General features: G+C 44.5%; 1 protein-coding gene across 3 annotated transcripts in view; it reads left to right on the top strand.

Annotated features, from left to right (window-relative positions):
• Window positions 1–5,723, top strand: part of NEDD9 (neural precursor cell expressed, developmentally down-regulated 9) — a 38,781-nt gene extending 33,058 nt beyond the window's left edge. For all 3 annotated transcript variants that reach the window (XM_063402516.1, XM_063402532.1, XM_063402524.1), the window contains 4 exons: window positions 154–255; window positions 677–1,900; window positions 2,239–2,328; window positions 3,156–5,723. In XM_063402516.1, coding sequence (XP_063258586.1) covers window positions 154–255; window positions 677–1,900; window positions 2,239–2,328; window positions 3,156–3,647 — 1,908 coding nt within the window. In that variant the 3' untranslated portion in view covers window positions 3,648–5,723. The remainder of the gene's footprint in view (window positions 1–153; window positions 256–676; window positions 1,901–2,238; window positions 2,329–3,155) is intronic.
• Window positions 5,724–11,524: the final 5,801 nt, after the last annotated feature.

Here is an 11,524-nt window from a genome sequence, read left to right as displayed (position 1 = left end):
AAAATGTTCTCCCATATGAAAAAAAAAACAACTGAAGAGCTCTGGTCACGTTCAAACTTTCTGAGAGGAAACACAGAAACTCTGAAAATTCATCTATAAGCAGAGCTCTCCCTGAGGTGACTTGTTTCTCTAATCAATTTATTCTTTCTTCAGATATATGACATTCCCCCCACATCGGTTAAGGGGCCTGCACTTCCAGTTCCCATCGGAGAAGCAAAAGCTTTAGGAGTGTATGACATACCACCCACCAAAGGGGTAAGCATGACTCTGTTTCCACAAAATCCTGGATTTTTGTGCCTGGCCAAAGACATGTTCTGACAAGGGTTTATGTAGGATCCTGATGGAAAAGGAGATTCAGTACTTCAAAAACTTCTGTAGGTTTTTAAACTGTTAGAGGTGGTGAAGTGAAGCGCTGAAAAAAATTAAGGTTACAAACTATAAATTGATTAGACCTACATTATCTTTGTGGCAGCATGCTGCCTTTTTGGATTTTGCTGCTCATGGGAATTTGCATCAAGATGAGTGCTAAAAAGTGAGATATTAAAACTGACTCTCAAACTTTAGATAAGTAGCTGACTCTTTGAAAGTCAGTAGCAGATCTTCCATCCCAAGTGGAAGATGGTAAACATTTCACTATTCTAGTCAAAGGTTTCATGTTTTGTTTTCCGTGATTCAGGTCTATGCTGCACCTCCATCTGCATGCCAAGATGATACAGCCCTGAGGGAAAACTTCCAGGATTTTTCATCTCCAGTGGTCCACAGTGTAAAACCAGAAGGAGTATATGATATTCCTCCTCCCATCACCAAAGTGACTGGAAAAGAACTAAATAGATTTTCTCCTGAGAGCCTGTTATTGCCAGGTGGAATGCCACAGACACAGAGTGTTTATGACATCCCTACAAACCATCAAAACCATTTTCTTAGGCAGCAAATTGCACCTGAGAAAGATGTTTATGATACCCCGAGGGGAATGGCATTCCCGGGACATCAGACAGGGCTCAGCGAAAGTCCCGTTGCAGAAGGAAGAGAAGGTGTCTATGATGTGCCACCACCAGTCCTCCAAGACAATAAAGGCTTACAGGATGTCACTGATGGGATGAATAGGTTGTCTTTCTCCAGCACAGGAAGCACGAGGAGTAACATGTCCACATCGTCAACGACATCAAAAGACTCTTCTCATTCAGCATCAACTGCACAGGACAAAAGACTAATCCTCGATCCAGACACTGCTATAGAGAAGCTTTATCACCTCCAGCAGATGGTGGAGGCAGCTGTCAATCACCTCACAGCCTTCATCGCACCAGACTGGCGGTCCTATGGATACATGGAGAAACACATCAATGAAATTCACGCTGCTGTGGATAAGGTAGAGCAGTCACTGTTGGGATACCTCCAGTTTGCCAAAGGAGCAGCGGCCAATGCTTCCTGCCTGTCTGAGTTCAGCCTCCTCAACAAAATGAGGAGGGAGGTGCAAAGGCTGGAGGACTCTCACCAGATCCTTACCCAAACCAGTCATGACTTGAACAGCTACAGCTGGTCTTTGAATGTCCTGGCTGTCAACAGAGTGCAGAACAAGTGCGATGACCTGGATCGGTTCGTTATGGTTGCAAGGACAGTCCCGGACGATGCCAAGCAGCTGACCACCACCATCAGTGTCAACGCAGAGCTGCTCTTCAAACAGGCACTGGGCAGCTCCCATTTCAAAAACATTCCAGAGAATATAATGAGCGCTCCTGACAGTGTGTATGACAGTCCTCAGATGCAGCGTCATGGAGAAAAAGCACAGAACCACTGCAGCTCCCTTCCCCCGCTCCTGGGCAAAGGCCAGCACCCTTACAGTGCCACCAGCGAGGGCTCGGAAAAGAGCTGGATGGATGACTACGATTATGTCCACCTGCAGGTAGGCAAACCCAACGCCTTGTCCTGCACGAGGCCATGTAGGAATTGTCTGTGGTTTTTGTAGAAGGTTCTTGTGGGAAAGCAGCAATTGATTGGCACGCTAATGCATATTTGAGGGTGATTACTTCCTGTCAAATAGCACTGTTGGATTACTAGCTATTACTAACTGTAATAGTTATAGCCTTTTGCTCTGCCACACTATCCTTTTGTTTTCTGTACTCTTGGTGGTGCACTACCAGTGAAAAAGCCAATACAAAGCAGTCTCTTTTTTGACCTGTGAGCAGCCATTCAGCTCAGGAGCAGTTTTGATTTAACAATATCTTATCTTATGCAAAACAGGGGAAAGAAGAGTTTGAACGGCAACAGAAGGAGCTTCTGGAGAAAGAAAATATCATCAAGCAGAGCAAAATGGAGCTCGAGCACCATCAGGTATGTTCTCCTGAGTATATAATTGCCCTGAAATGCAGCATTCCTCACACATAAGGAGCACTGGTCAAATAGAGCAGGAGGAGCCCTTCCTTAGCAGTGTGCAAAGGATACAGATAATAAAAAGCAAAGAGTTTAAAAACTCTAAAAGTTCACCATGGAAGAGAAGCAAGCTTCTGTGATGTCTCACAGCAGGTCAGTCACAAAGCCAGCTTATGAACTTGGCTTTCCTGACTCGCCATCTAGGTCTTAATCACTGGACCACACAATACATGTGCCACCTTCACATTGGCTCAGTGAACATCAACACCATCAGCTTAAATATTGTGCTGAACAGCACTTGTAGTGCTAAAAAAGTAGGTTCACAAGATCGAGGGCTGTCACTTTTCCCTCATTAATTCTTCAATACGTTGTTGCCATATCATATGGCATAAAATTGTACAAGCAATGAGGAGGTGAGATTTAAAGAGCATTCATCTCAAAATCCACAGAGATGACAGCTTTTTAAAGATTGTGTGGGAGTCATTGCCACTTGAATCCATCTCTCTCACTTGTGATTTCAGAATACTCCAAATGAGCAACAGCCTGTAAATTCAGGAGTTTGAGTTGTTGGGTTTTTTAAATGCAAATGAACTCCCTTCTGAACTCTGCATGTCTGGATTTACAGTAATCAAAGCACTCGATCCTAGAAAACACACTGTTACTTCTTACTTAGCATAAGGTCAATGCAGGATACCCAGGGGTGTCCCAAGGCACAAAGTGAAATCGTAATATATAACAGCATCTTACGGGAGTACTTGCTGATGGGAGCTTTTTGTTTTTCCTTTCAGATCAATCAGTTTCAACGTCTGGAGCAGGAGATCACAAAGCCAGTAGAGAACGACATCTCCAAGTGGAAGCCTCCGCAAGCCCTCCAGACCTCCCATGACAGCCGCCTGCTTTTGTTCTACTCTGACCAGTGCGAGACTCACTTCAACTCCCTCCTAAACGCCATCGATGCCTTCTTCAGTTGTGTCAACTGCTCTCAGCCCCCCCGGATCTTCGTGGCGCACAGCAAATTCATCATTCTGAGCGCTCACAAACTTGTGTTCATTGGGGACACGCTGGCGAGGCAAATGACGACTCAGGACATGTGCAACCGAGTGATGAACTCCAGCAACCAGCTGTGTGAGCTGCTCAAGAGCGTCGTTCTGGCCACCAAGGCGGCTGCCTTGAGCTATCCCAACACGGCGTCCCTGCAGAGGATGGTGGACCGAGTAACAGAGCTCTCCCATCATGCACAATTGTTCAAACTCTCGCTGGCCCAAATGGCATCCTTATGAAACCCAGCAGAATCCAATCTGTGAGCAGCAAAGCTGCTCTTCTGAGCAGACAAACTGGAGCTATTTTTATGTAAATATTATCTTTTGTTAGATACTTTTTATTAAGTATTTTAAATACATTCTTGTGCGTTAGTCTAATTAAATCAGGGATCTGGGAATATTGTCTGGTTCTGTATTATGTTTCTTATACACATTTAGATTCGTATATACAGCATATATGTATATGTTGCTACGTTCCCTAAAACATCAATTAAGCACCTTAAAAATTACATGTCAGGTAAACAGTGCATATCTTTTGTATATGCAGCCTGTTTCCTCAGCATATTTGTTAACTGGATGCTGCACTCTTTTTTGTTTCATTTGATCTTGATGCTGGTGCATGGACTCGGTTGTGAAACCTACTTGTAGCAATCCATGAAGCAAGTGTAAATGGTTCTCATAGAACTCCATTCCCTTCTTTGAAATTACTTTCTATAGGTTAATTCTGTGAAGTTTAACTCCTCTTGATATTATTTTGTTGCATAAAACATTTGGTCATTCTGACCAACTTAGATGCACAGCTGCAATGAGCAACATATCAAGCAAGGCATACAGCATTTGGCAGAAAAGCATTTTTAGGCCATGTAGGAAACAGGACTTTTAAAGGAGGAAGACAGAATTGTATATATTTAATATCTTTTGGCATTCAGATTTCACTGTTTCTAATAACTGTGCAACATGGGATTTCAAAACCGTGGATGGATTCCCAGCAATGTAATTTCATACATGTTTACTTTGTACGTCCTTGCATTGGCAATTTAATTTAACAGTCAGGCTTGAAAGCCTTATTGTTTATGGACTCAGAGTTATCCTGAGGGCATCCCAGGATCCATTGGGCTCATCTTTGAGGCTGTGGATGAGCAGTGTTTCAAAATACCAATCCCTTTCGGAAGGATTAACATACAAATTGTATTTCGTATGGAAAGAAAAGAGCTTAATTTGAAGTAACGGATATTGAAACATCTCTATAGCATATATACAATTTAATGAAGAAATAGCACTTAATTTTCTAGGACATATTACTGGGAATTAATTGCTTCTGTTGCAATTCTGACTTCCATTCAACTACTGGGATTTTTTTCTGGAATTCTGTAGCATACGTGCTGGTCTTTTTTGCACTACACTGTTGCCAGAAATGATGTCCTGTTTTAATGGGACCGTTCCATCAGTAAGTACGCACAGTCTCACCTGGTAATCTTTACCATAGACCCTCAAAAATTGTTAGCAGAGTGTTAGGCTCCTTTAGAAATTTCATGTATGCTGGTTGCTCCCAAACCCGTATCAGCTTGTGATCATTGCCTTCTGTGAAGCCCCTAAAAATAAATCACAGAGCACCATTCGCCTGTGGTCCCCAGCCTAAAAGCTGTGCTTCAAAGTGAGCAGTAGCTCAGGAAAATTCCAGATGATTCTGGCATTTTTAAAGCAGAAACACTACTGTCATTAATTGAAGGTAGTCCCACGTTAAGAGTGTTCTCCGGATCGCTGGTAACTACGTGGTCGTGAGATCAGTAGCGCCTGGAAAACAGGCATTTCTCACTTCTTCCCGACTCCTGATGTTCCCATTTTGTAGTTGAACATGTGCCTTATTGAAATGGGATTGTTGTCTTAGGTAACAGAACCATTTCAGCCATGTATGAAACCCTGCAGCCTTAATGTATTGTCTTGGAGCGAAGACTGCTCTTCACTACCATAATGTTCCAGAGTGCAGAACATTCCTGCAAGCTCAGTGGAAGGCAGCACAACCCCAGCTGGCTCAGGATGGGCTCCAAGGCTTGGCCTCGTGTAACATCCTGAAAGGGCAGTTGGGATTTTGTAACCTGTAACCAGATGCCAAAAAGCAATCTGTGTGAACCTGTTTTGTACTATTGTTATTTGGGATTCTTTTGGATTTCCTTGTCCATTTTTTTCACTGTATATTCTTAGAAAGTGAAAATGTTTTTCTAAGTGTAGTGTTGATAGTTTGTGCTTTCCAAAGAAGAACCCTGTATTACAGTTTATCTTGTAGAGAGTCATTTTGAAATGATTAAAATTACTGGCTTTTTTATACTAAAAAAGGCATCTTGGTCATATTTTTTCTTGTTTTCAGAGTCTTCTAAACATATTCAAAGGAAATATTGCTGCTTGCTAATACTGTCAAAACCATTCTAAAATGAGGACGTTTTCTGTCTTTTCACTGGTCAGTGCTTATAGTGTGAAATGAGAACTTGGGGATTTAAGAGGAAGGGACAGTTTCTCTGCCTGTCCAGAAGCAGCAGGTGAAGCAATTATACAGCTCAGCTACACAACCTGTCAAGTCCAAAATACAGCTATCAGGGCCTGCAGTACACTGAGCCACAATCCTGCCCCATTCCTTGTGTGTATTCCTGCTGCATCCCGAACCACCCCATCCTAGCACCAACAGTGGTTGAGTAGGGCAGTTCCTCTCAACATAGTCCCACAGTAAGGGGGGTCACAGGACACAGCTGTGCCTTCCACCCATTCTGGCCTGCTCCTCCTTGCCAGCACTTACTGGTGAAATCATTATTCACCCAGGAACTGGAAAAGCAACACTGCTCAGGACAGGCACCTTTCCCCCCACACCCAGTGATAAGAGCACCCCTCTTCTACTACATGCCAGGTTGAGCATTATGTGGGTGTGAGTTCCATCTGGAACAACCTCATGGCTTTAAGGATCACAAAGTTTTCCCAAAAGTTACTTCCACCTTTCACTGCTGCCGAGGCACTCACTGACCAACCTCCTGTCAGACACCCAGGGATGCAAGGAGGAGAGAGAAAGCCCAGGGATGGCACTGTCCTTGCACCAGTTTTTGGCTGCTAATGAAAGATGTCTCTGCCAGGAAGCATAAGAGCAATGAAAACCTTGAGAGTAAAGTGCTTGGTTTGGCCTACCACGTCCTTGCAAGGGGGATGCAGGGTTGCTTCCACAGAGTGATCCATTTTGTTCCCCTGCTAAATTTAAAAAGGTCAATTAACAACAAAGAAGGGACTGGACAAACAAAGTACTTCAGAATAGAATACTTCAGAATAGAATCCAGAGCCTCTTTGCTCCCCTCCCTCAAGCTACAATGTCCCCATGCAGTTGTCATGATACTGCTGTTGTTTGGCAACCAAGTTAATGGCCAGTGTGAAATGACTGTCTCATGGACAGTGTGGAAAAATGTCTGCCTCACGCTAGTGGCTAATGCAAAAGACACATGGCTCTTTACTCCATACATTAAGTAATTACTATTTCATGTTTATTAGAAAAAACTTCCTTCCTCTTCCAGAACGATGCGTGAGGGAGAAGAAAAACAGGCAAAAGCCATCCTTGAAATGGGCAGGTTTTAGAGAAGTTACCAATTCATAACAATATGACACGGGACATAATCCATACTGCACAACCCCCTGCTGCTACCCCTGCCATTTCTTGCAAGTCAGGGTTGTGCAGCTCCTGCCTTTTCCACAGCGATGCGCTGCTGCAGCCTCGGCAGAGCCACTGCCTGCTCTTCCAGCACAGGCAATATGGGTGAAGGACACCCACTTCCCACACCGTCACCTGATGCCAGAGCACACCCCAGCATCTTCACATCCTCCATAACTTCTAGGCCCTGGAGCTTTTAGCACTCTCTGACACGAACATCTGGGCTGCATTTCAGAAGTGTCCCTCCCACACCTGTCACCAGCTCCTCAGAGTGTTGTCACATTAGTGGCATTTTCCCTCTGCCTACAAGCCAAGCATCTGTAGCTTTTCAGATCCAAATTCAGCTTTTCTCTATGGAACCTTCACTTCCAGGCTGCCTGCTCTACCCTAGAATGCCTCAATCTCAACCTAAAGGCTTTAGAAGCCCATGGGATTCTCTCCAAAGGTAGTTCTTAACCTTCCCTTGCCATTTCTCCTCTCACAATGTCCACAGCTTTAGTCAAGATTTAGACAGAAACATTTCCAGAGCAAAGCCAGGGTCAAGCCAGTCCCAGAAGACAACACAAAGCATTCTACCCTACTCTAAAATATGCCTGTTCATTTAATCTTAGCGTGTTACACTGGCAGTTTCAAAAGCTGCATGTGCATATGTTTCTTAACACAATGGAGCCCTTTCTCTGCTAGAAGGTTTCCCATCTCAGAGATGGACTGTCTAGATAATGTAAATTTGGAGTATTTTTAAAAATCATTTATTTTTGTTACTTGCACCCAAATTCCACCTACAACACCAGCTTTCTCTGTCTAGGAGCCTGGATAGAGCTGTATAGCTTTTCAATATCACAGCAAAGCTACAGTTGTGTGTCGGAGTCTAGAACATCCCTCTGGCCACCCTGGAGGGTTTGGAGACCAGACAGGGGGGTCTGGGATCTGTACAAGGGGGTCAGCCAGCCTCACACAGAGCCCAGGAGGACACTGCCTCTGATCCCTGTCCATGGGAGTGGATGCCCACATTGTATGAAGAATCACAAGTCGAGAGAATTCAAAATAAGTAGTATTTAGTTTATCACAGAATATAAATATAGAAATTGGGATTCTTAGTAGATGGGGCTGAAGAGGCAAGATGGAGGAACTGGGGAGTGGCCCCTGTGCTCCTTGTTCTTGCTCTCGTCCCCCATCTTTTGCTGAGTTGGATTTCAGAGATTGGTTTAGAGTAGAACTGACATGTTAGTATAGGTAGTAGGTATTGGTACAATTTTGTAAATAAAAAGTACATTTTGGACAGTGGTTGGGTCAGGGGTACTGTACATAAGGTGTGGGGCTCTCTGATCCGCCCAGTCTGCCGCGTGTCCTGCACTGCTGGGGATGCCTTGCAGAGCTGAGACAGAACTAAGATAAGGTACCCTGCCAGGGAGGCCTAGCAGAGCTGAAAAAGGACTGAGATAATGAAGAATAAACAACCTTGGAAATGTGCACCGGCGGACTCAGCTTGTCGTCTCTACCTCTGGTGTGTAACACTTAGGGCAAAGAGAAGACTGAAAACCTTATTACCTCTGGGAACAGCAACCCCGAGGAGAATCTCAGGGAACAGCAACCCTGAGAGTTGTGTTTAGGGCTGCAAAGTCCTTCCCAGAAATTCTTCTGACTTGATGAGGGCATTGAAGCCCAGGATTGAGAGTACGTGCATAAAGTGAACAGGAGCAGGAAAAATATCTAATCCAGTCCTCTTAGAAACCTGTTGACTTCACAGAGAGCAGAAATTATGTTTGACTTCCTGGGAAGTTGCATGACGGTTAGCACAGACTCTCAGTAACTTGTACTGCTTCGTTTTCCCTCTGATGTACTGCCCAGAGACAATTTTACTTTGATTAAATTAGAGCTAAATTTGGAGTGGAGTTCACATCATGAGCAAGGCCTGACCATGCTGGACATATTGCCAGCTCTTGTATTCATTTAGGAAACCCAAGTACATCATTCTCTATTCAAAACACAAATATCTAGCCTTCAGTGCCAATGAGTTATGCAGGGTATGAAATAGCCAGTCAGCTGCCTAACCTTGGAAGAAACACCTCCCCAGGGCATTGATTTGAGCTCCTGGGAAGCTGCTGGGTTCAGATCAGGATGCTCTTCATCCTCCCACTTTCCGGGTCAGTGGCTAGGACCACTTAGGGGTGGCTTCCCAGAGCAAAGAACCAACAAAGATAGTTTCAGGTCAAAATTTCAGGGCACAGTCTGGGCATGCACACTGCCAGCTGCTGTAGAGGCCTGCTCCTCAGCTCTCAAAGCAGCAGAAAATCGGTTGTTGCCCATCCCATGGGCGAAAGCTCTTTGTGCCTGCTCATAAACTTTTGTCTCTGCAGAAACAGTCTTTGCTCTCGGATGTTGTGGACAGCTGAACAGGAGAAGCTGAAATGCTCAGAGGGAGAGCCAGTGCTGAGCAGAAGATCACTTGCCCATCTCTCCTGGGGTTTAATTTGCAATAGTAACCTTCTCACAGCATTTTGTGCTTCAGTTCCATCTTTTCAGCAGAAGCATCAGGCATGGCTCAACCCACAGTCGAGCTGCAGTTTGCTTTCTTCTTGCTGCACCTCTCTGGGTCACACATTCCATAGGACCAGGCAAAAATCACAATTCCCTGGCTCCCTGCAGGATGGCACCCACAGAATATCAGCTCCTGTCAGCCGAGGGAGGGATGTAAAAATCCTGCTGCTGGGAGCGGGGCGTTGTCCTCTGAGATCAGAAGGACTTTTTTTTCTCCTTCCATGTAATTTCCCTTAATTACAGAAAGAGTGATCAGGGCCCTTTCCTTGATGTAAAGCTGCAGGAAACCAAATTCAAGAGGCCCTTCACAGCTTCCTACTTAGTCAGCTTTATCTTGCTCAACACTGCAGCCAGGGATGCCCAAACCATTGCCAACCAGGAAAGCACAATAACAATGTCCCAGAAGCATCTGCTATTTATATGAAGGCGGACTTAACCATAGTTAAATAAAGGTTACAGTGAAGGACAAGCAGAAAAATCTGGAGTAGAGCAGAGGACAAGAAAAGAAAAAGAAAAAAGCCTGCTCTGGCTTTAAATTTTCTTACAGAAAGGAATCAAAGTAAATCTTACAACTTTTTTTGCAGTTAGAGGACCCCAGGGCATTCTGCTGTGCAGTGATTCAAATCCTCCTTTATTCCCAGTCAAGCTCAAAGAGAAAAAGCCACAAGGGTGAGTGGCCATGAACATGAAAAAGAAAAATAGACTTTAACTGTTTTTTCACCCTATGCTTTGTTTTTAAGAAAGATGTTAAGACCAGCCCACCCAAAAGCCTTTTATCTTGAGCTGGAAACAGGTACTGGTAATTAACTTGCATTCCAGAAAGGGAGAAGTTAACTTACCTGGCTTTTCTTCATGAGACATTTCAAAGAGAAATTAATTTTTGATGAATAAGCATGTGCTTGACCTGCAGTTAGTTTTCAGGTCTCGCTGCTCTAGACAGAGCTTTCACTTGTCCATTTGCAGATGTACTAAAGGAATAAGCATAAAAGCCCTGCTGGAAACCTGTATCACTTTCATGGGAATTGCTACAATGATCAAATGGACATTGCCAGAGCAGGGCTGCACTACACGGGACACCTCATTCCACCCTGAAACAGCAGCAGGTGGAGCTGCCTTTGCTCCTGAGAAGGTGGAAATCCATTAGTCCCTCAAATGCAGGCATTACACAGAACCACTGGTTCCATCCAAGAAGCAGAGCTGCCAAAGACACCAAGATACACAAATAAGAAAGCTTCTTCCTCACCCCCTCCTTTCCTTTCCGTGGGGGTGGTGATGTTCAGAAATGCCTCAATTTGGATTAGCCTGTATCTACTCACAGTGTGAGACACCTCAGATGCAATTCATCCTGCCTATCTAAAGACATTTACTTGTCAAATATCATTAGAGCCCCCTTAAACTGACAGAGTCCAATCTGTATGATTAAATCTACTTTAGGGTGAGATAAATCCTCAAGGGGCTCAAATGATTGATTGCATCTTCTTAGGTCATCAAGGGCAGCCAAGACAGGCAGCTTGGGTGCAAATGAACAGATCATACACTCCTAAATTTTGAGGATGATGAATACTACCTGGATACCTGCTTCCTGAAACTTGGTGGGGCCACATACACCGCTCAAGTCACAACCTGAACACTGAAACACTGTAGAAACTTACAGAATCCCCCCAGCCCACCAAGCCTGAAGCTGGGATTGATACCATCAAAGCACTTGTCCTGAGGGTTCAGCAAGTCAGGGCACTCTTGGAGCCTTAGCCAGCAAATGTCACAACCCAGATCCAAGCTGAGTACCCTCAGTCCTGCCACCTCCCTCTCAGATGGTTCCAGGCTTCACAATCAGCCCTGGCTCTAAAGTCCATCAACTAAAACACGCTCTGTACCAGATGTGGGAAAAGCTGGACACGCA

This window comes from Prinia subflava, chromosome 1, assembly GCF_021018805.1.
Source record: "Prinia subflava isolate CZ2003 ecotype Zambia chromosome 1, Cam_Psub_1.2, whole genome shotgun sequence".
Lineage (NCBI taxonomy): Eukaryota > Metazoa > Chordata > Aves > Passeriformes > Cisticolidae > Prinia > Prinia subflava.
The sequence above is the reverse complement of the archived record's forward strand: the minus strand, read 5'-3'. Positions and strand labels throughout refer to the sequence as shown.